Source organism: Poecilia reticulata, chromosome 22 (assembly GCF_904066995.2).
Source record: "Poecilia reticulata chromosome 22, P_reticulata-male-v2, whole genome shotgun sequence".
NCBI lineage: Eukaryota > Metazoa > Chordata > Actinopteri > Cyprinodontiformes > Poeciliidae > Poecilia > Poecilia reticulata.
Window position 1 is genome coordinate 18,842,567 of NC_088851.1, and position 26,106 is coordinate 18,868,672.

Genomic DNA, 26,106 nt, shown 5'->3' on the forward strand with positions numbered 1-26,106 from the left:
TAAACAGAACTTTGTGACAGCAGGCAGGTTTCTGGCGTAAAGCATCCCAGTCTGGGTCGCACTGTAACACCTGATAGCTCCCCAGCTTGTCACTTTATCCATCACAGTTTTCTTTGTGTTGGACTGGTCACAACCTCCAGAATGGCAAATGGAAAACTTTGAAGCACTGAAAGGTTTACAACCAATCAACGTGACCATCATTTAACTCTTTGATTCATTAGACCTACTTTTTTATTTTTAGTAAAATGCTTAAATGTTTCTTTATTGTCTCTCCAGCATAAAGCCAAAACTCTAAATTACAGAAGAACTGAACACATTAGGAGCAATTTAAGTCTTGCTTGTGGGTGCATAAATGATAGCAATCAAACACCAAATGCAAATTAAAGTTTGCACACATTTCTCTTTTTCAAAGAGAATGTTGCTTGCTACAAAGACTGTTTAAATTGGCGTATCATCAATCTAACTGCGGTGAACAGTAGAAATCTAAAAAAAAAAAAAACTTTGCAAACAGCAGCAGAAACAATGAAAACCTTATGCTGCTCAATCACTGCAAACACTGGCAAGACTGAAGAGTCGAGATTTACGAATGCATTTGGGACGCAAACTTTTGTAGTCAGTGAGGGACCATCATGTGCAGGATACAAAGCAATTTGGATGCATTAATATTTTACTGTTCCAAAGATTTTAGGTATTTCCTACAAAGAGGATGATCAACAGTTAAGAGGTTTGGATCCAGAGGGTTTATTGTGAAAGAACAAACCATATTTGCAAAAAAAACCCCCAAAAAAACCTGAATTTATCAGGATAGACAACGTTAAACCAGGAAACGTGAAATCTGCAGAGGCAGTTCATCTATTACTCAAGATTTAATGTTCATGAATGACAAGAGAGATATTCCTCTGTAATCGTTTCAGCAACAGATGGAGCTCCGAGGTTCGCAGACAAGCAGGGGGAGTGCAGACTGTTGAAACTTTTCCCCACAGGCGTTATTTGAGAGCATGAACAAATGCATACACACTTGACTCTTGTTCATGTTATGCTATCAAAAGCCCAGTGGTGTTATGAATCTCTATGATGTCCAAGACATTAACAAAAGTGAAGTTTTTAAAAGTAAAAACATGCCAGACAGCACACACACTAAAAACCAAACATGTTTTATCTATACCTTGCTTGTTTTCCTTCTTGGTGGTACCAGTGTGACTACATAAAAACAAATAAGTCAGTTTTAGTAGAAATTAAAAATTATCCTGAAAAGAATTTCGTATCACTGAATTAAAAAAGAGGTCCTGTGTATTTTTTAAATCAACATTAATAAAGCATCAATCCAAATTGAAACTTCTGCTTCTGGCGGAAATTTAACTGCTAATGTTACTTCTATTCTGAGTGTTTCATTATTGTGAGTGTGAACATGGGCAGAAACATTTGCGGGCCATAAGAGTGCAGTAGCAACACTTAATAATGAAGAACTTTGAGGTCGTATTTATATCGAGTAGTAATATGGATAAATGCATCCGAAAGGCGGCTTCAGGCTTCAGGACGCATTATCTTGCGCACTTGTACTGCATATGCAATATTTCTTTTTTTATTTAGTCATTTGACAGTTATTAATATTATTAAAGATTAAAGCCTAAAATTATGATACATGTCATCTTCTGTCTGGGTGTTATCATGGCTGACTCAAATAAAACCTAGATATTTCATTTAGTCTTAACAGCCAAAATTGTCAAGTATCTAAGATTACAGCCTAATCCAATCAACAAATTCAGTCTACTATGAATCACAACGCTTGGACGCAATACAGGGCTTGGCCAGGGTTTTATTACACTTGAAGTGGTCACGAAAAAGGGTGAGGAACCACGCAGAATCTCCAAATGGAGATGGATGTGGCCGGGGCTGACTGTGGTGGAACCGGTAAAAACCACACCCGTGGAGAAGGGACTTTACAGGACTGACATGTTCCCACAGGTTGCTGCCAGGGTTATATTAGTTTTGGGGTTTTTCATTGTAGTTTAGTTTTATTTCATTGTGACTCTTTGTTTATCTAGTTTTAGTTTGTTTTTAGAGTGTGCTTGCTAGTTTTTATTAGTTATTAGTTAAATATTGTTACATTTTTCTTAGTTGGAATAGTAATTCTAGTTTTTCTATATATATACCTTGGATCATTTAAATGTGCAGAAAGATTTGCAGAATGAACGTTTGCTGTCACCATTTTGTGGAAGTGCTGCCAGGAGGAGCATGGAGTACCATAATTTGCTCACAGCTGATGTAAACTGCTTGTATAGGTAGAAAAATCTATTTCACATCAATTTGAAAGGCCAATAAATAAATTCATAAAAACGAAGGATATAATATCCATAATTTCAGTATGTTTTAGATTTATAAACACACTATATAGATTCAGTCAGTTTTTTTTCCCATTACTTCCATTTATTTATTTCAGTTAATTTTTTTTCTCAATTTCAGGTTTAAAATTGAGAAAACATTTGTAATTACAATTTACCATTTGTAATTATTTATAAATGGTAATAAATAATCATTTATTTATTTCAATTAACAAAAATGTTTTCTCAATTTCAGGTTTCATTATTTTGTCAGTTTTAGTTAACTATACTAACTCTGGTTGCTGGTGGTCCTGGTCCAGCTGATTAAAGATTCCCTACTTTGGATTCAGAACCAGTTGTTACAAAGGAAATCATAGACATCTTGTAGGATTTTTACATCAAATTATAGAGCGGTATTCAATATAATGCAAGCAGAAACATGTCTCATATTACTCTTGACAAGTTGATTAGGTTATTGACTCAGTTGGGAATAACTTCCTGCTGATTCTAGTGTTGACTTTTGCCATTTTCTGAGTCTCAGAACTTGTTTTGGGACCCGTGGGCTTTTCCAGGAGAAGTCATCACAACATCCAGCCTAAACCGCATTGTACATTCACAGATAAATATATTCCAGTTTGTGTTTTACCACAGTCTTGAAACAACAAGAGAGACACATGAGAAGTAACCAATCTATCCTGGTACACAAAACTCTCGACTAGAAGTTGTTTTCATGTTCAAGGTTTCAAACATGTTGCTCATTTATGGACTAATTCATGCTCAGAGTCAACACATTCCTCAACATTTAAAGTGAACTGTTTATGAAGTAATTAGGGATTCTTTTATAAGTTTTTTTTTACTGCTAGAACTGCAGAGACTAATTATGTGGTCTTTGAAGGATGCTTTGAAATTACTTAGTGAAAAGCCGTTCTTGTGAAAGAAAATTAAGATCTGAGGTTTCTGTTTACTACTATACCAAAAGAAAAAGAAACTGAAGTTTTCAGTAAGTGAAAGAAGTCTCAGCAAGAAAAAGAATATAAATCCTTTCACTCAGTCAGGGCACTCAACCATCTGTACCACCTGTGGTCAAATCCCAAAGTGGTCATTTCATTCCTCTGGCTCTATGCAGTACAACCACATCCATAGATCATGCATTTCTGCCAATAAAACCCCCAAGACGGATCCAGAGCATGCACCGGTAACTATAATATCCAGTGGCAGGGAGACTTAGGCTATACTGTTGTGAGTTCCTCATGGCAACAAGATCATGCAACAGGATGGCAGTGGTAAAGTTTGTGTTTATTGAAAATTCAAAAATAACTCCACAGCAGCCACTGACACATTAAAGTCCTACCCTAAATTACAACTTTTGGTAAATGTGTAATCTCTGGCAGAGCTTTTCTCACCACTTGTTTTGCAGAAAAATTTGGCCACTTGAAGAAATCAAAGACATAACATACAAACCTAGTGTCACTTTTCTCAAATTAGTTTAATTGGAATAAAACAAACTTTCCTCGTCATAGAAACAGTCATTAAACTATATAAACTGGACTCCACTAAAACAAGCTTTCCTTGTACATCTGGTCTTGTACGGTCAAACATCAGAGAGCTATTAAGGTCAAGCCTCTGATAAAATCTCCAGTCATTACGACTTGTTTAATTGTGGGTCTTGGCAGAATATTCCCCCTTGTGAAAAACTGGGTGTGTTCAAGGGTTTATCGCACCGACGACATACACTGGACTAAATCATGTTCTCCCTGTCTGTTCTCCCTCAGAGTTGGCTAGTAGCAGCTAAAGTATGGATGAAATAAATCACAGTGAATGGAAATGAAAAACAGAGAACGTTCTTTAGAAATGTACTAACCAACGACTGTTATTTGGATCTGGCAGAGTGATACGTAGACAAAACACAAGATAATGTTTCCTTTAATTTTGAAGGTATTGCTTTCCTCACCAGCATGAAAACAGATTTGCAGTAAATTTAACCACCCGTAGCTTAGCAGACACAACATGATCAAAACATATGCCCAAACATTCTAGTCTATCAAAAGAACTGTAAAAAAATATATAAATAAACCAGGCCATTTCTTATCTCTAAGGGATAAAATATACTGCTAATATGTCTATTTTCACCTAAGTATTTATAAAGTTTGGTTTTCAAAGTTGAAGGAACCCAGAAAGTTTCAATTCTGGATAGAAGCAGCACACTGTGGTAACTGCGGTTCAGGGGTTTGATTCAAAATGCCCGGAGACGTGGTTAGCAGAGAGGCCATTTAATATTCTCCGGTTTATTGTAGTTGCTCTGATCATTCACTTAGTGAAATGCCACAAGACAGGTCAGCAGGAAGAGCCATTACAAAGTGCTGACTGAGGCTATGTCTATTTGCTGGTCAGCGTCATGTGTCAGTCTGCTTTGACGGCAAGCCAAAAACAGCTTCCAACAAGAGAGTAGGTGGAGGGATTTCTTTTTTGAAGAGGGATAAAGCACTGATTTTTAAACTTTAGTAGAGTTTCACAAAGAACATAAGGCTCAGAGTGAAGGCACAGAGTAGGCTGATGCAAGGATAAGGAGTAAGAACAAAGTACACTACTGTAGTTGCTTTCAGAATGATGTGAACCTTGTGCTAAATACAGTCAAGACCAAGGAGATGTTCCATCATTTCATGCAAGTGCAAATGCTGAACCCTAAATTTCAACATTTACACAGCTAAACTGTGTAACCCTAACCCTAACCCTATGTGGCCAAAGTTTAGGCTTGCACAGTCATTGCATTTTTGCACAGATAAAGTAGATAATTTTGGTGCCACACTTATTGGCAAGTTGATGCAAATTTTTTCATAATGAACTAAGTATGCCAGAATTGCAATATGTAACAAACTGCTAGAAAATATTTTTCAAGCAGAGTTTGGAAATAAAGCAGTCATTCATCACTGTGTTGAATTACAAACAGACCACAGAGCTTTTAAATTCTTCTATAGAGTGCCAGTATGTTAGATCTATTTCCTTCTCACTACATATATCGCCATAAATCTTCACTTCCAGATCATAAAATTAAATTGCACTTTGAAATCTCTAAATTGTGTTTGGGGGCCCATTGTGTTATGTAATGTTGTATGAGTCTGACGTTTGTTAACATTATTTGTCAACGTTTTTCGTGAGTCCTCAACTGCCCTGTTATCTCTTTTCTGTCATTTTTTTAGCACATTGGACTACTTCGCTTAAAGAGGTAGGTATAAAACAATAAACTTAAGCACAATTAAAAAGAAAAAGCTGTATGATTTTCAAAATAGGCTCTCTAAGGTGTGTTAAATATTGTGAATGTCTGTGATAGTGATTTGTAAGAAGCCTTGCTGTCGGGCCAGAAAATCAATTTCCCAAAAGGAGCATAAAAAAATTTTAAGTAAACTAAAAGTGGAAGAGATACTAAATTATTTATGCATGTTCCTTAAGCTTGTTGGATGACTCCTTTTTCAAATGCACTCCTGAGTTCATCCTCACAGGGAACCCTGCACTGAAAAACTAGAATGAACAAAATGGTCCCACACACAGCCATGCTTTGATTCATGTCAGCACCGTGCTTCATTCAAGAGTTTGATTAATGTCATATCCATCTGCCTTAGCACTAAAACCGCTGTGCATTCTGGGACAGCTACCTTACCGTCTAAAAGCATTGTGCAGTATTTTGACTGTACAACAGCTGCAGAATCCTTGGCGGTGAGAGGGATTTGGCTTTGGATGCAGACTGTGCTGAGGCTTTAAGAAAGTTTCAATAGACAGACATATAAGTCCAATGTTTTGGCCGGAGATGTCTATGCTCCTTTGTTTCGCCTGGTCTCGCAGGAAGCCAAACACTCATGGGACTCATTTGGCTCTATCTATTTAAGAGGATACCAGGCTCAGTCAGTATTAACTTTGCTGATATTCAAAACTCTATAGTAAATCTAGGCTCACACTAAAAACAAAATGTACTCAGACTTGATTGGCTTTTTCAGTGATATGTGATACACTTAAGCCCAACATTTCCTTTTCTTGTCCAACATACAGATCACTTAAGGACAGGGAAGCTTTTGTAAATCCTCAACACGACGTTTGATAGTAAGCCCAAGGTAAAAAAATGTACCGGATTACACCCCTGCTACAAATTTAGGACGCAAAACTTCCAGCCACAATCTTGTTAATGTCACAAAAGAAGCTGCTCAAAACATAAATAAATAAAAGTAAGGCTCTTTGGTTCAAGTACGACCAAAGCTAGGGCCTTGACCTTGTTCCAGTTCATTCCCAGTCCATCAATGCAAGGATACTAATTATAACTGTTTATAAAAAGCATAGAGCCCTGTTCAGAGAAGAGCATACAGTACTGTACGACCCTGGGGAATTACCTTATCCTTTTCCCCTTTACCAGCCTCTTCATCAACAAAGACCTGCTCTGTTTAAGTAGCAGTCAAACAGAAAAAAAAGGGGATGATTCTGGACATCACTTTTGGGTAGAAAACCAGGCAGCCAGCTAGTACCGTAAGAAAACTTTAATTTTAGAGAGTACAAGATGTATATTTGATCTTAATCAAAGCTACCAAGAGTAATATCACTGCTTCTTCAAAAATCCTGCAGGTGCAAAGATCATCTGCTGCCAAACATTTTGACTTGAGCCCATGGCAGACGGTGGTGTGGTTTGTCTGAAAGTGACTAGTGATCCATGATAAACATCAAGAACTCCCACCATGACCACAGTTTCCTCTGAAAAACAGCTGGGTGGCTATGTGCAAAGCCTTGAGTCAACAAGCGGCAGAACCACCAGCCGCATTAGTCACCAGTAAAGCGGCAGGACTGACACAAGCATAACAGTTGATGTAGAGAAAACTGCGTGTATTGTTGTTCTAACTGGGTGTTTTTTATTGTTTTTTTGTGTGGCCAGGTTCAATCAATTTTTATTCCTATTTCTCTGCATGCTTTCGTTTCTCTGGCTGTGGTTTTAAGCCAGAGTTCTGTGACAAACTTTGGACACAGTTGTTCAAGTCTTAGAAAAAGTACCCAGCAAAAAACATGGCAGTGTGTGAACTCTGACATGCATTTCACATTGTTGTTGCCACTTGGGATCAGCAATAAAAGACGAGATTCGTTGAGGAACTGGCAAATGATTTTCATTTTGAGTTTGCCCACTGACCAGCTGGTCACAAACTCATAAATCCAAACATTTTCAATCGGAGAATCCACAATGCGTTAGTACTAACAGGTTGAGTTAACTCGTTTGCAGATACATACTGAAATTATTTTTCTATGGCAGGTTTAGATCTGTGATTCAATCAGGCTGCAGGAAAGTGAGAGAGATCAACACTTCCAGCAGATTCCGGGAAGGCTCAAGAGTATATAGCAAAGTTGCCGCTTTATCTTTTTGAGCATGCAGGAAAAAAAGGAAATTGGAAATCTCAGTCTTGAAGTCAGGACTAACATTTTTGTCTAACAAATGCACACCAAGATCTCCGATTAGGTGAATACAGCTAACTGTTCTAACTGCTTAAAGTACCAAAGACAATTTAAAATGACAGTTCTGTATTCTTTTGCAGCTTGGCTTTGTTCCTGCTTCAGATTTCCTCTAAGCTTCAGAAATGTTTCACAAAATCCTGATTGGTGTACCTCCCTGAGTGATACAAATGTAATGGGCTTACAGAATCTCTCTGCACTTGATTTTTTTCTTCAATGGGGAGGAAAAGTAGACTAATGTTTTAGTCTTTCAAATATGAAATGAACTTGGTTAATTTCATATTTGTCAGGGGCAATTAGAATCTTTAAAAGCTCCATAATTTAGTTTGAGACCTTGATGAGATGAAAGTGAACATTGGTAGGATTTTACCTTGTTAACTGCTACCATTCGAACATATAATGTGCTATATAAAAGTCAGTGTTCCCAACTATTAATTGGCTCAGTAAAACCTGCTGTAAAATTTTTTGACAAGCTGGCATTATTAGATAGTTTAGTAATTAGTAACTATTAGTGACCCACAAGGAAGCAATTTTCCTTGTGAAACAACACAAGTAAAACTGGAAATCAGCGCAAATAAAAACTCTCCAGAGATATGCAAACTCACACCAAGAGCAAGAAACGTCTGATTTAAAATACAAGCTGAAGTAAAGCCGGGTCTATGGAGCAACGAACGCACCAGTATGTACATCCTCTCTATACACCAGCAACATGCCTGCAGCAGTCTGATGTGTCAGCAGTGGCGCAAAAAGTGGGTATGCAGGGAATGCAACGCATAGGGGCGCAGCACCAGAGGGGGCGCCAAAACCCCGTCTGGAGGGGGCGGCACGCCAATGTTCTCCCATACACTTCAGCGCGCCTTACCTCGCGCACATAACGAGGTAAATGTAGCGAGTTTTACCTTTCACGTATCGTCGCCTCGGGGGGGGTGGGGGGGGGGGGGTTGTTGAGTGAGCGTCGCTCCTTCACCCTGACGTTCCTTCCCTCGGGGGGAAGGGGGGCGCCGATCTATGTTTTCGCATCCACCTGAATAATGTGTAGTTGCGCCACTGTGTGTCAGCACACAGTTTGAAAAACACATAAGGAATGTATCAAGAGAGACAGCTCAGCTGGAAATAAAGCATCTTTGGTTATAATGCCAAGACAACTTCTGTTTCATCCTTGTTCACAGATGAAACAGAAGCTGCCTTATTTAAAGTTCACTTTAAATAACTAGGAAGCCTATTTAAATAATGTTGCAAACTGCATCCATTTAATGAAGATGCATGTTCTCGGTGTATGTTTGCTCACAGACACTTTAGTGCAATGTCAGTAGAAAGAATAGAGTAGGCCTCAAAATTAAGTGTTAGAAGAGATCAAGTGAGACAAATGAAACTGGTCACAGATGTTAAACTGATGGAGGATTTTTTTTACAGATGTAATCAGCATAAGTCAACCATTGTTTTTGCAAATTTAGAGCGTAATTTTACATTGGTCCTGGAGGAAGTTATGGGGACGTTTAAAGCAGGCTTCGACTTTAAAATAATGTCCCAAGTTTTAGACATCTCATAAAGCGCTGTTCAACTCATCTTTTGAAAACGGTCAGATTGTGGTATAAATAACTTGGCTGTCCACCTAAATTGAAAGTCTGAGCAAGGAGAACATTAGGCAAGAGCCAAGAAGCCCTGTGTGATTCTGGAGGAACGCCAGAGATCCATAGCTGACAGAGCAGCCCACGCTGAATCCACTGGCAAATCATTAAAAAGACTCAACCAGACTTTTCTTCAGCAGTGAAAAGGAAGCAGATTAAAGTTAACAAGAAGATGGATAAAGCTAAATACAGGAAAATTAAGAAAGAAAACCTTAACACCTGCAGATGAAGTTCCGCTTCCAAAAGGACAGAAATGCTGAACATACAGACGGAGCTGCAATGGGATGATTTAAATCAAACCTTATTCATGTTTTAGAAATGTCTAGTCAAAGCCCAGATGTAAATAGGTTCATTAATCTGTGAAAAGACTTAAATATTGATCCCTATGGTCACACTCCAACTACTTTGGCAGAAATTTCAGTTTACAGATGAGTAAAGCTGATAGAGTCACAGACTAATGGCTGTAACTCCAAAGAAATGCAAATTGTTGTATGGGGGACTGAGGTCACGCCATCCTTTTCTGGTTTTTATTTGTAAGAAACTTTGAAAAACGGTTTTCTTCCACGACTCCCATGTTCATATGAACTTTTTATAACCCTGAGTTTCAATCAGTTGTTTAACTATCAGCAGTGAAGGATGTGGCAGTAGCACTAAAAATGTCCAAAGAACTACTTTGCAAACAACTGCCAACACACTGATCTGATTTTGGAACATGCTGACTCTGATACTGAAAGCGATTGGTGTTTTATATGTAGGACAATTTCAAGCTTCCCTGTCTGAATAATGCTGTTTCCATCAAACCAAATAAAATAAACAGTATTCAAAGAGAGGTCACAGAAAATAGTAAAGATAGTCAAAGTTTAGTGTAATGACTTGAACATCAACTATCAGAAGCACGGCTCTGTTATTCAGGTACCAGCTGGCAGCCGTCCTGAGTGGTTATGTAAGCAAGACCAGTGATGACCTTAGCAGGCTGACACATCCTGTTCTGCCCATTTCTGTTTCCTGCAGAGAGCTGATGTCAGAGAACAGCGGGGAGAGTGGAGATGATATGAGGGGCTCAGGTGGCGAGTACATCCTGTGTGAATTATCACCGTTTCAGCTGAACCAGGAGTGTCCACCACTAACCCCCGACCTTCACACTGAATTTTGCAGGATCTGGAGTTGACAGGGACCACAAACCCTTTATTGCTGAGCTTTAGGAATCACAAGATGTTTAAGTCGAAGGTCAAAAATGCTCTTTGGTGGCCAGATGTAAATCATCAAAAGGATTTTTTTTTAAATCACATCAAAGACATCACAGAAACAACGTGTGACACTGGAAAAACAGTTAAAGTCGATGCCTCAGAATTTCATAGTACTTGTTCCTCACTTGTTGGGGTTTTGAAACTCCGGCCTGGAACTTCCTTATAAATCATTCTGTTGTTCCTCATTGATCAAACAAGCATATTTGGACGACTGACAAAAACATAAAAGAAGCCAGAGGAGAAACTGATTTAAAATCTCAAAAGAAATTCGATTTTTGTTTTCTTTTCTTTGAAGACTTGAGGTGTTGTGTTACTTTTTGTGAATCCTGGTTTTGTTTGGTGTCAGGGAATCAGAATGAGTTTGGCTCATTCACCACTGTTTAGCTTCCAGCACTTAAAATGTATACCATGATCTAATTGCTAGTTATGACAATTTTATTTAGCATTTTGATGCTGGTACAGAGGTAAAAAGTAAAAATAACGAACAAATGTGAATTTTGAGGTCATTTCCAAGTGCACAGAATATAATCAATTTTTACTGTTATGCTCTGTACAAAATAAGTTTTAAGAGCTGATATTAACTAGTTAATCAGTCATTCTCTCGGCTTGGGTTGGCTGATGAACAGAAATGCCTCTCATAGCTTGCAAGCTGTAGTTCTGAACCACAGTTCTAGGTGGCAATTCTTTAGCTTTAAATTATTGTTGCCCCTTATTTTTATCACCAAAAACAGGGTGACACAATGCTAGAAAAACATTTAGCCTAAAAATAATGGTGAATATCGCGATGATGATCTTGATTATGACCAACCTACATTTTCCTTAGCTTTTCTATCTTTTCCATCATTACAGATTTTCCACTTTTTTTGTAAACTGTGAGCAAAGGAGGTTTGAGACCATTCAAATATGTAGTTTGCATGGAAAGTGCAAATGCATTAAACTTAAAAAATATGACTTCAAGGCAAATATTGGAGTCAAGTCAGTATTCTCCGATTCATATACTGACAAAAAATATATTTTGATGATTGTGATTCAGTAGGTTGTGCAGCTCTAATTGAAAATATTACCAAACAGCCGAAATTGTATTTCTTGAAACTGAGGTAAAAGTGTAGCTGCCTTTTTATTCAGTCAGCTGATTTGTATGCAGAGCCACAAATGGAGGAGGGGCAACAATATGTTTCACACTATGCTTCATTAAACTAGAGAAAACTCAAATCACTCAGCTAATTTCTCTCACATCTTACTAAAAGGACTAAAACATTTACTTTTTGTTGCATCAGGAGTAAATGATGTTGAATAATTTTCTTAAGGTTGAGACAACCTTTTCATCAACAAAGAAAAACCTAAAGCTTGATTAAAAAACCTGACTTCCTCTCCACAGTCAAGATTAAAACTACGATATAATAAGAGTGAAAAGATAGTTTAAACTATATTCAGAATAGTTTCTCAAAATGTTCCAATAGAACAGAGAAGAAATGTCCTTTATTGTCTCACACTGAGGAAATTCAGATGTAACAGCAGAACAAACCCACACGATCAAAAATAAATAAATAAAATAAAAAAAAAACATGTCATCATTCTATTTTCTTCCTTCTGGTTTGTCCTTCACTCCACTATTTATTGTGACCTACCTGATACCACTTGCCAAGCTGAGTAATTTTGAAAATGCTGCTGACATAATAAACCAATTCTCTTGTAAACAAGACATGCATTGTACCTCTTAGTGTCTCTGGAACAAAAGAAAATAAATAGTTGCTGAATACATTATGCAACTTTTGCTTGTCGATTAAAAAAAAAAAGTAGGATGCAAAGCCAGTATAATCTATCTTTTCTCGAGCACCTAACCTCCCTAATCGCCTACTCAGACTCCTTTATTAGGTCTTGGCACTGGTCTCGCTTTCTGACTCTTAGTCTCCGTGACCTCACATCGCTCGTGCTTTCCAGGCTTTGGAAGCGGTGGATCTTCAACCTGATATTTGAAACCACGGGTTGCATCCGCTGTGTACCCCGAGGGAGCACGGTTCCACCCCTGAAAGATCGTTATGGACTGAGGGAATGTGAAAAAAAAAAAAAAAAAAAAACCACGGTAGTTCACAAGGGCTCCAGTACCTTACTGGAAAGAGCAGGGCAAGTGTTCAAATAAATATCAGATTAGTGTTAAAGTGCAGACAATTTGAGCTGAAGTTTTTACTCAGACCTGAAAATGATTAAGTACACTGATTACTGCAGTTTATTCTTCAGTTAGCTGGAAAGACTGAATCGGACGGACTACGGGATTAGTCAGCTTCAGCAGAAACATGACAGCAAACAGAGTCATTGTGGTGGTATTTGTGATTCAGAATCACTGTCTGCTCCTCGGAGTGTTATGCCTGCAGTCCAGTCTACTTCTATTTACCCCAGATCCGTGACTCAGAACACAAATATGTCCTGTGAGTCGAGAACAAAGAAAACATATGCATAGCAACTGTGCACTCTCCAGAGATCTTGTATTGATTAGAAGATTTACTATGACTTCGAGATAATTGTTTAGGAAAGGAGGATGTAGAAAATGCATTTTTGTGAAGCGGGTGCCAAGATATTTAGCCGCGTTTTACTGAGCTACCACAAGCACGTGGTTGCCTTTGCCATCATCATTCCACAACACCAGCAAGAGCTTAAAATGACATAAGACTTTTGCTAATTAGCAGGAGAATCATCATAAATGTCAGAAATAATTAAAAATGTGTCTGTGGTTTGGTAGAAATATAAATTGTAAATAAATAAATAAATTGTAGCACATAAACAACTAGAAAACCACTGGGCCCGAGGTCAAAACAGAGAACTATTTGACAAGATAAGTCAGGGCTTGTAAGCAATAAGAATCTCCATCAAAATACTTCCGAAATCAATTACCCTGGCTTTTCCTTAATCGGAAATATGGTTGTGACCACGGCAGAGTTATTAATCAAACCAAAAATGCAATTTCCAACAAGACTGAATCTTAAACAATCAGACATCCAGGCCAAGAAACTATTAAGCTTGTCTGATTAGCAGTCTTTGGAGAATAAGCTGAACGCACTGAAAGAAACCTTTGTCTGGGCAATTATTAGTTGGATACATAACAGTCACCATTGCTCCAAAAAATCAAAGAAAAACTGTAGCAGTCATAAACCAAAAAAAAATTGCATTTCAAAACAACTTTTTCCATCAAGCAGCATGGATTAGTATGTCTGTCTGGAAAGCCACAACATTTTTTAATGTTTTGAAGATTAAAACTAAGAGATTTTTAAGTATAACTTTTTAAAAGCAGCGAAGGATTACCTGCTTTGTGGAATGTTTTATTTTACATTGGAGCGCAAAATGTATGGAATCATAACATTCAAACCATATCGAGAGGTTTTCAACATTTCTTCTTCCACGGAGTTCTGGGCCCAACAGAAGAACAGGATTATACTAAAATAATTTCAGAAATATACATGGATGGTAAAATTTTGTACAAAGGCCGGGGAATGGAAATGGGAGACAAAATTCTGATCGATCTATCTATGATTTAAAGGAATAAACACAAGCAGATCATGAGTGTAAGTGTCCTGCAGTACTTTTTAATAAAAACTTTGTTTCATATGGTATGTTTTCTTTCAGCATGACAGCATTTCATGAAAAGTTATGGTAGCTATAAAAATGAATATATCATGCAAAATAAAAAGAAACTGCACGTTGAAATGGATTGTTCATCATATTTTTGGATCAGAACTAATCCAAACTCTCATTAAGAGCAAATGAAAGCACAAATGTTCAGCCAATTTCAACAGCTAAAAAAAAAATCTGTTGATTTCAGTGGAATAACTCCCATCTGTGAATTTGCTTGCAGAGTTAACAAATACAGCATGTTTAGGAAGCAAATTAAAGCAATTTACCAAAAGAAAGCTTTACGTACTCTGTAAATACACTTTAGATTGTGACAACTTACATAGACCAACATATATGACACGAGTGTGAAAGCCCTTCTGGGTATGACGAGAAACATTTGTGGAACTACTTACACAGTCTGGGTAGGCTGCTTGGTGGTCACAGGTCGCGGGGTTTGGAGCTTGGTGGTGTCTGCGGCCTTCCTCTCCGAGGGTCTTCTTTGTGGTGGGTCTCTCTGGAAGGGTTTGGTGCCTGGCTGAATGCGTCTCAGAGTGCCCCGCTCACGAATGTACACCTGCTCGGGGGCCACCTCCTCACAGCGGGGACCCTGAAAGCCTGAGCGGCACACACAAGTATGTGGTCGGCTGCAGGAGCCGCGGTTCTGACAGGGGGGCTGGCAGTCAGCTGGGGGAGAGAGAGCACAGAGGGGGATCATGTTCTCAGCAGCACACATCGGCGCGTATGGCCCCTTGTATGAAGGAGAAATGGCTTTTCCTGATCGCAGCATGGTGTCTCATAGTGAGGTGATTCAATAAAAAGGCCTCTTATTTAACCTTTGAGTCATTTTGATGCTTTCCATTTTGTAAAGATCATGGCGGGGTTGTCTGGTTCTGTTAGTCCTGAGGTTTTAGCCAGCCTTGTTTAGTCTAAATGTAAATGATCACTTACATTAATTCTGCAGGAGGTACAGCTGTAAAACAAGCTTGTGGATTAGTTTATTGCTGCTGGCAGGTCTACTCTGTCAGTTTTGCTTCTAATCAAGAATAAAGCGCGTTCTTTCGCTGTAATGAATGGCCGTTTAAAAACAGGCCATAAAAATACAGAGGTCATAAATAGGTTAAAAAAAGTAACACTGTTTGCTGGAGGCAGACTCAGAATATCCAACTACCCTAAGGAATTTTAATGGGACTTTATGGGAAGGACCAATCCAAAACAGCACAAAATTGTGAAGTAAAGGGGAAATAATGGATGTGATTTACAAGTATGCACAAAAACACTCTGAAAAGTGTGGAATGCATTGGTATTCAACAACCCCGAAACAATACTTTGTATAATCACCCTTCACTGCTGTTACCTCAGTTAGTCTTTTGGCGTCTTAATCAATTTTGTACGTTTAGAGACTGAGTGGTTTCGCATTTGTCTTTGCAAAGTAATTGAGGCTCAGTCAGGTTGGATGGATGCTACAGATTCTTGAATGGATTTTTGGATCTGGACTTTCACTGAACCATAATAAAACACAAATAAGCTTTGAGCTAAACCATTTAATAGTAGCCTTATGCTAGAAAGTTAATCTTTGCTCCATTCTCAAGAGTTTTGCAGATTTTCTTCTGGCAAATCCCAATATTGACTCCATTCATGTTTCCCCCTTCAGCTCTAACCAGCTTCCCAGACAAGAAAAACATATCTCTTCCATAAAAACCAGATTTGGGGAGAGCACAACTAATAGTTATAATGGCAATATATTATCTTACATAGAAGAGTTCTCCTATCCTCCAGAGTTGCCATCAGCATCTTGACTGCTTCTCTGATTTATGCAGTCTTTACCAAGCCTGCTAGTTGAAATGAATGGCCATATGTTGGTAGGATGGTCATTTTTCCATACTCCTAATGTCTAAAGATTTTTCAAGAATACTTTATAAAGCACCTCAGACAAAGCTTGTACTTAGTGTGTGATATGTCCACCTGTCTGAAAACACAGAGTGATCAAGGTACCTCACAGCCAAAGGAAGATAATCAGTATCTCTCTACTGGGGCCTGCCTTTACACTCCATTTACTTTAAATCAGAAAAGACACTGTGGCACCCATTTTAAAACAAGCAAGCTGACCTAGTGTCACCAATGACTGGAGCGTACAGCACTTGAGGATTTACGACACTGTCCTCAAACAGTACATTAGGCCACTGGTCTGCGGTGGCTAAAGCAAACAGCGGCGCTCTGTCAACAGCTATGGAATGCTATTGACACAGATGCTGTGAACGCTGACAGATCGCAGGCAGGATCGCTGCCACGGCTCGAACTGGCAGCCAAAAGGGACTGCACTGGTTGAGAACAGCACTCCATACCTGCCCAACACTTCCTGTTATTGCATTGCTGCTCAGACTCTGGTCGCTTGTTATGATATGGATCCTACAAACAATGGCCAGATAAGTTTCCCTTCTATGACTACATTAAAGTCTTCTTCTGTGCAGCATCAACCTATGACAAAAGAAATGTAATAAGCAAACATGATTCACATCATCTAAGTCTTAAAAATATGACATTTAACTACACTTTTGGAAACATAACCGTTTTTTTTTTGTTTTGTTTTATTATTATTAATTGTACACATTTAGAGAGATGTGGTTGGGAATTGTACATCTTGGTAAGTGATCCGAATTTTCCATTATGGGATAAAGTAGGGATTGCCTGTATTTTGTTTTGGCAAGAAGTAAAATACCCTAGTTAGCTAAAGTATGGGCTGTCTAAACGCTGCCGACTTGAACCCGATGTCTGCTCAAACTCAAGCCCTAAATGCAGAATTAGATCAAAAAGGTCATAGATTCCTTGGGTATTATGGTGAAAGGGGGACAACGTGTGAGAACGAATTCCTCCAATAAAACTGTCCGAACTGAAGTGAGAAACAATCCAGAACTGGTCGGCGATGGTATATGTTCAATGACCTGTTTCATCTGTGAGTCCCGGTGATGACAGGAGACAAACATGTCGCCTGTGCTGATAACTAAGCAGACAGGTCAGTGACTCAAGGCCTGACATATGGCCTCACATGCAGCATGTGCGCCAGTGGCGTACATTGCCGTTGACTATCTCTGTTTGTCTCTGGGTCCTGCCTCTGGGCTGCTGAACACATTGTCACAGTAATTGCTGTCGTGCAGATTTGTCTTGCACATCATTAAAACTAATTGCCTCACATTCCACCCATTTCAGAAATATGTGCAGCAATTATTACTTTGCAAGAGTAATCATAAAATGAAAATCCATCAGAAATAAAAGAGGAGAAATGGCAAACATTCCTGGCATTGCCACTTCAGCCTTAATTATGACTGAGTCAAATTGGCTACGTTTTCTGGAAAGAAGGCTACATCCAGTCATCTGAAAAGAGGAGACTATCAGACTGAAACTCTGAGTTCAGTCTCAGCACATAAGCGTGTGGCAATAACAATTCATTACTGACCAATAACTACACAAAAATATCTAAATCTTTCATTCTTCAATAATTATTTATTTCGCTGGCATCATCTTTTAGGGGTGTAATGGGAAGAACAGCATCCCCAGATAATGATGCTGCCAACATAATGATTTACATGTTCTACATCAAATGTCCAAAACATTTGTTGTAGATTGTTTTGAAATACCTAAATGTACATTGACAATATGTTTTCTATTTTAGGCCTTAGTTTCATGCCTGCTTTTGACCCTGTGCCCTCTCAATAACCACAGTGATCTTTCTATAAAACTTTTAAAGACCGACAAGTTCAAACTTCCTGACTGTTTCCTTATTCTGTCAACATTCTGATACTGATAACATTTTTGTAAAAATTTAATTCAGCATTTAAGTGTGATGCATTATACATCACAATTATATCAGATCTTACACTTGTTTTGTTTAAAGATTAAATAAAATTTCACATAACCAAGGAAGATGATTACTTTTTATAAGTTTAGTTGTCTTTCCTACAGTATTATCGCAAAATTGCAATGCGTATTTTCTCAAAATAATCCAGAGTTAGAAGTGAGGCTTCTCCAGAAAACCCATTAGAATATGCTGGCCTCTTCTTGTAGAGGGAATCGCCGTTTTCTCAGAAAACATAAATATGCTAAGAGAAGCTTTAAGTATGCATTTCCTTCTCTGTGTGAAAAAAGCACACTTTTCATCATCCATAAGGAAGAAAGCTCAGTGAATGATTGTTATGCTAACAACCTTTTTACCATCTTGATTTTCTGCTGTAAAAATGGAAATATTTTACAAACGTGGAGAAGAAGAACGATAATTATGATTTTGTTTCAACAAAAATGCATATATTTAAAGGCTCATGTCTACATTATAGAGGATGTCTATGCCCACAGATGGTTATTAAAAATGCCAACCAGTACACGGAGGAGAGCATAATCTAGCTAATGACATCATTCTGACAAGCGGGAAAACTCCATTATAAAAGTTTATGGTTTTTTTAAATATAGTGTAATAAAGTCTGAGACATTCTGGAGTCAGCGCTGAGTTATTTCACTTTGCAGCTTCTCTTTGGATAATAAGCCACTGCATCCTTTTTTTAACATCCAATCTGTTTTCACATCTCGAGACAAATGCACACTGCTAAATCCAACTTTAAACACCTACAGGAGCCTACGTGAAACACAAAGCATGTCAGGACAAACTGGGCTGATATCAGGTTTAAACAAATTAAACCAGCTTTAAAGCTGCTTTGTTTTGTTCCTTTTCATTAAGCCTTGCTCTGTTGGAGGCTTCTTCATATTGTCCCTTTCTATTCTTACCAACAATTCCTCAATATGAGGAACTGCTGCAGAGCCAGCAGTGCAATGCAATTGGCTGTGCTGCCTTTAATATAAATCTTTTATACAGACGGCATTAGACAATGAGCTGAATTTGTTCAGTTGTTTAAACGTTTATATATTGATTCACATTAACTGCATGGAGTGAATTACTTGAATTGGAGTTTTGAGTACAATGTCTTTTCTTGATGTGACATTTGTGGTCAGTTTATTCTACATATGTACTGTATTCTGAAATTAATGGAATAGATTTTTTTGTTTTAATTTAGCATGACTAAGATCTATATGAGAATAATGTAACTTTGTGTAGACCTAGTCATTTGTAGGAAAATTGGATACATTTTATAGTGAATGTTTTTCTAATGAACATAATTTTGCTTTTAGTCTTAATAGCTAAGTCTGTGTTAAAATACAAATGGGACACTTTATCGCTTAAGTATCATTGTTCAGGCCAACCCTGAGATGTACTGATACAAATATGTCTACATTCTGCAAAACACAGGTAATATTAATAATAAATACTGGGCAATGTTTGTTAAGTGGGTGTTTACCTCGCGGCAGTGATTTGGGCTTTATTACTGTTGGAATATTTACACATTTCTCAATTTGGCTATAGTTATCCGAGTTGAAGTATTTGCATCCAATTAAGATTTCAAATCTTTCCCTCTACCACTGGATTCTAATTCTGATTCTGTACTTGTACTTGTTTCTACTTCATTACAGCCCACCAGAGGTTTCCTTTACCTGCTTTCTGAGTCAGAGGTAATACAAACCATAAAATCTTTACAGCCCGACCATTGAGGAAGGGGCAATCTGAAACCAAAACCAGACTTAATTCAAACCTGGACAGAAATACCCCATATGTCACCAGTGCTGCCAAATGTAACTCAGCGGTTCTGAAAATTATATTATTCATGAAAGTATAACAAAGATCTCTTCTCTGACTGAATGCATTGCACATATTCATGAGATTTAGCAGCTAGAAGCTTTTCTAGAGATTAAAATGTAGTTGAATATGACTGAAGGTGTGATTTATGGCAACAAAACCTTGACACCAAAACAGGAAGTTCAGGTAAAAGATAAGATTTTTGGTATTTTGATTGAGCTGCATTACAAACTATACAGGTGGTAGTCCACAATTCTTGCCACTACTGGTAAAGATTACCATCAAAAGTATTTTTTTTCAGTAGCATAACCCCATAACTTGAATATCGTGTTCTTTCCCATTTCGAAGAGCGGCTAAAAGAAATCCTATCTATGCAACAAGAAAACAGGATATTATAGATTACGAGTTGTTGGCTCCATTGTTCTAGTGACAAAAAATATTTCTAATGCTGAAAGACATTCTCCACAAAACGTATGATCAAAATAAAAAACCTTTCATTTGTCTAAAATTTCCAGTGTGACATTACAAAAGGCAACAGAATATCTTAAGACTGTTTGTACTAAAGAGTGCGTTAAAATCAATGAAGCTGGGGTTTTATTGTTCAAATTATTGATTTCTCAAAATGGATGGATGACCTGGGTTATTATGGAACTCTAGTGCTAAGTAAATATATTTACTTAGCAAACATAAATATGCTTTTCAAACTTTCACAGTCAAACATAACATGAGAGAGCAAAAGGTTCTGAGGCAGAATATTAAGTCTGGCAGACCTCCTGCGATGACAGCAGGAGCTTTTCTTTAGGGGTCACCAAAGAACCTGACAGATCTCAAGAAGGAGGTCAAGTGTTCAGGATTGTGGGAGGCAAAGCGGAGAGACTAGCTCGAAAATTTGCCTTTCATCCATGCACACTGTCCACTGAGGAAGTAAGAATTGGTCTATTGAGCAGTTAATACAATTGCTCCTCAATGCTAATCATTTCAAGTGAGTATAAATCTCTTTCCAACATGTGATTTCCACATGGCATGCAGCGCAAGAACTATCAGTTCAGGCCAGAAAAATATTAACTTTACTGTCTGCAACTCTGCAAGCTTTCACACACACACGCACGCACGCACGCACACACACACACACACACACGCACACACACACAAAAACTCCACAACAAACACAGCTTTTCTTTCTAATCAGAGCCAGAGAGAAAAGAGGCACTATTTGAGTGCTTGAGTGATCTTTCACTTGCCCTTTGTGGAAAATCTCACAAGTTTAATTGGATGTTTTACCAAATTAAGATGTCTCTGTCAGCAGCAACAATATAGGCTTTTCGGTCCAATACAGTAGTCAGAGTTTTTACTCTCTGAACCCACCTCATGTCTGTGAGGGAATTTTGATAACCCACATCCGACCCATGACACACATAACATTACTTTCAGGCATTCCATACCGTGCCTCCACCACTACCCACAAACTCCAGCATTTGGCTCTTAATGGGCCACATGCTGGGACGCTCCATGGATAATATCTGGATTTTCGGGGGAGTGCGCCGACAAACTTGTAAGCCTCAACTCTGAGAGAAGTGGTGTTCACCAGAAAACCCCACAAATCCCATCCTCCTAGAGGGGGGGAGGTTGCTGGAAGAGGGCGGTCACCTCCCAACAGCTTCCATATGGTCTTAAAAAAGAAGGGCGTGATGATATATGGTACCCTAACAACACAGAGGCCTGGGTGAGTGCATGTGCTGCAGAAAGAGAAGGTTGCTTGTTGTTTATGTTGCACAGGAAGTGTCAATCAAGCTTGATCTTCTTCTAGAGATTCTTTGAGATGATTCTGCTCATAATTATTGCTGCCTAGACAAGAGCTTATAAAATAAATAAAAAATAAAAAAAACATTATCAAAGAATGTTTTATACTTCTAGTCAAGTACAAATGTAGCACTTTATTTACCCATTGGATTCTTAAATTAATAAGCTGGTTTCTCAAAATAATGATTGCATTTTGAAACTTCAAAACCGCCGTTGAACAGTTTTGCTTATATGCATGATTCTGTGTGGTCTTAAAAGGTCTTACATTTAATTGTTATTAATTATAGACCTCCTTTCCAATGCGTCTTTGTCAGCAGTGGCAATTGGAAAAATATGTGGGTCAGGACATCAAAACAGATCTCAATTGCAACCTACAAGCAGACGCACCAGCTGGAGCGTCGAAAGTAGCATTCCTAGTTTTGGAAGGAAAACCCAGAAAGAACTGTCCAACCTTTGTGTTAATGATGGGGTTTAAACTATAGAGTGTGTATTGATTACAGGATCTGCCAAATAAACTATAACTCTCTCAAAAGGAGTATCAAGACCTCTAAACTGTAAACTGTGCAACCCCTACAAATCCACACTGGACATTTAAAAGCCAAGGAGGACGCAGCGGCTGTCTTCATTGCATGATTTTCAGCTCTGGCTAAATGACATCACCAGAAACAACAGATTCTTTAAAATCTCCTCCTGTTCTCGTAAATCAGAGAATGCAGCCATGTCGACTTGGTTCGCATTGACGTAAGGTCAGTTCCTTGAATTTATCAAATCACGTCAAAGTCTCCAGCAGCAAATATTCTCAATCCATGTGATTTTTGTTAAAATGCAGAAGGAGAAAATATCCCTGCACCGTGAATATGAATTTAGAAGGCTGACTGGTGAGATTTGGTCACAGTAAAGACTGCAAAAGATAGCGTCAAAATATTTATGTTTCATAGTGTGGTCATAATGGGGAAGAAAAAGTAAACTGAAATGGTTTGAGCCATCTATAAGATGGTGGACCTAAATATTTGGAGGTTGTTTTTGAGGTCAGAAAATGCTCACACATGTTATGATACTTCTGCAGCTGCCTCCCACATGGAAGAGTAAAATGTGGGCATTAACCCTTTAACACTCACTAGGATGTCCAAAGGCAGAGAGGAAATCGTAAAGCTGTGTTTCAACATTTCCTCAGCACTGATGCTAAACTTACAAGCAAAAGACTTGCACACCAATAGAATTATTTTCTAAATTTCTCACTTTTTTCCATCATATGTAACCATACACAACCTTTTAAGGTATACAGTTAGTTCCTATATTCAAAATGCAACAAGAAAAAGAAACATCAGATACAATATGCGGCACTGTGAGAATACTGTTACTGGCTACTCGTTAGTCACTAATGATGAAAGTTGGAATCTACTGTGAGTCTGGACCATATTTGATTGCCTCTGGTTTATTGTCTAAAACACATGAACTAGTTGAACCAGAATTGGATACTTCTACACCAAATAGAGATTTTTTAAACAACAGTTTTGATTTGTGCAACCTTTATTGCAGAGTATTTCCAAATAGCTTTTATTTTTTGCCAGTGGGGCCTTTTACACTTAGATATGCACAAAAACCAAAAAATATGCACAGTAAACAGGGTTTTGTAACTCAGACCTTCAAATGGGGACTGGATTATTTCAAACTTGTCTAACTTAAAGCCTAATAAACTACCTCAGAAAAATATAAAGAAAATGGCTGTTTACCAACAATACCCATCAAAGCTGATTAAGTTTGAGAGGATATGCAGGGAGAAAATACCCAAAAATAGAGGGTAAAACCGGGGTAGAGGTAAATTATGTCTGAACGGTTTTGTAGCGATGACAGAAATCAATTGGCCATATGTATGATGAAACCTACAGTCTCAAAAGCAATTCAGGCTGTTATTAATGCTAAAGATGTTCCAAAAATATTAAGCTATGGGTGTGAATACACAGGTACATATTATATTCAGTCTGTCTTGCGCAAATCAATCACTGTCTGGTTTCGAGCATCAGCTATCATCACCGTAGACCCAACAAATCTTGGCTATGACACAGTAAAGTATCTCAAAGCAACCAGCAGTCATGGGAACAGTTTACTACCCCAGGTTGTTTCTCAGATGAACAATTAACAGCCCTCTGTCTCTCTCTGATTTAAATTCCACTGATTTACTTTCTACATGGTGTAGATGAGCATGAGACTTCATCAAAAATAAGGCAAAGTATATTAAATATGACAATCAAAGTAAATAGATTTTCTAGATTAAAGAAAGGAAAGATTTTTTAAAATACAAGAGAAACCTGAAAAATGTGCCAATTCAACAGAAACACAAACCGAAACTCCTGATCAGAAAAAAATCAGATCAAAAACCAGATGTAAAGATTTGAGAGTTGGGCCTTTTCCATTAGGTCAAAGTCACAGGCTTTGTGTCTAGGCAACCAAATCCAAAACGACTCATGTGATCAGTGAGCTATATCAGTGGGTAATTGTAATTCAGATTATGAATAGTGATACTGAAACAAGATCCCTTGGTGAGATTACCCGTAGCTAATGCTGGTGTGACTGAAAGCCTCATTCAAGAGTCTACACATCTTAAGGAATTTTCTGCAGGCAGATACAAATGAGGAAATATATAATCTAAATCTTCTCTAGAGTAATAGGAGTTTTAAGAGTCTCCAATTTGTAATTACATACTGATGTACAAGACGCATAATTGATGGTTACTGTATTTACCATCAAACAGGGCAGAAATTTTAACTTACACTCCAATTCCACATCTAAGTAAATTATTATTTTGTAAACAGAAGCCATCCTCAACACAAGCTGCCCATTGATAGAAAATGTGCTGGTAGTAAACCAACGTACCGCTTCCTCATTTTGGAAAATTACTGTTTTGGCAGCTGTACAACATCCCATGGCTAACCATTACTGGCAGGATAAAATGTATTTAAATCGTATCTAGTGATTAATGTTATCTAAACTAATAATGAACTGACATCTGCAGTGTTCCAGAAAAGCATGTCTTTGAGACACTGGCATGAACATTAGCGCAGATAGCAGAACACCCCGTTTCTGAACCATCTGATGTTATAAAACCTACCAAATGTTTGGTAAACATACAGCGATTTTAAATGTGTTTTACTTGAACATTTTAAAAGTTGGTCACATTGCAACCACAAACGTCAACATATTAAACTCCAACTGGTTTTATTTATGCAAAATAGAGAAAGCTTGTAGCAGACTGGATGGAGAGCATCTATGATCATCTATTTTAAAGTCTTACAGATTCTCAGTTGGATTTAGGCCTGGACTTTGCCTGGCTCATTCCAACACACAATTGTAACTTGATTGAATTTGATCCATTGTAGCTCTGGTTATATGTTGACGATTGTTGTGCAGCTGAAAGGTTGAAATCCAGACTCAACTCTTTTGAAGCCTCTAGCAGGGTTTATAATTGCCCTGTACTTAGATGCATCTGTCTTCCTAACAACTTCATTGTCACTGCAGAAGTAAAGCACCCCTACAGCATGATGCTGCCAACACTAAATTTCAACAATGGGATTTTGTTTTCAGAGTTATTTAGGGTATTTATTTTCCACCTCACAGTGTTTTTGGCTAAAAAGTAAAATTTTAGTCAGAGCACATTGAGGATTGTAGTTATATTGTGAAAAAATGTGAAAAAGTTCAAGTGGTATGAATACTTTTGCAAAGCATCTGAAGCAACCTAAAATAATATAGAAAACTGAAACACTAAGGCTGAGCCAAAACACTTCATTCATGTACCGACACAAGGCAAAAGAAAAACTGTTTTTCAGCCACTTAAAATATATGACATTACATAAACGTATCAACTTTAATCCTTAATCAGTATCATAACTTAACCAAACGACAGAAAAGTCAAGTAAATCAAAGTAAATAAAAACTTATAGTATTTGGCAACACTGGCTATTTTCAGAAATTACTTCATAAACAAACACGTCTGGTAATAATCTATCCTCAGCTTGTCAGGACATACATGGGGGTTAAGTTCTCAACAACAACATTTTCAGCATCAGCCCACGCACACGGATGTATTCCATTTTACTAAATGTGTTTCAATAGAAACACCGGCGGGCTTCCTGGGTAGAAAACAGCAATCAGTTCCTCACATATATTTGCTTAGATAGGAAGGCATTGCTATAAAGCCCACAGTTGACACTTTGGACGTTAGACATTACATCATCCACTCAAGTAGGAAGTTCTTAAATATAACTCAGCAAATTTATGTTCTCGCTTATTCTCAGATGTGACAGATTTGTTCCTTTTCTTTCCCCCACTGTGAAAATGTTTTCCCATACTGGCATCTC

At 37.9% G+C, this 26,106-nt stretch overlaps 1 protein-coding gene across 1 annotated transcript in view; it reads right to left on the reverse strand.

Annotated features, from left to right (window-relative positions):
• The window catches only part of LOC103458496 (latent-transforming growth factor beta-binding protein 2), a 106,701-nt gene that overhangs the window by 71,731 nt on the left and 8,864 nt on the right, over window positions 1-26,106 (reverse strand). The window contains exon 3 of the mRNA XM_008399342.3: window positions 14,691-14,961. Coding sequence (XP_008397564.1) covers window positions 14,691-14,961 — 271 coding nt within the window. The remainder of the gene's footprint in view (window positions 1-14,690; window positions 14,962-26,106) is intronic.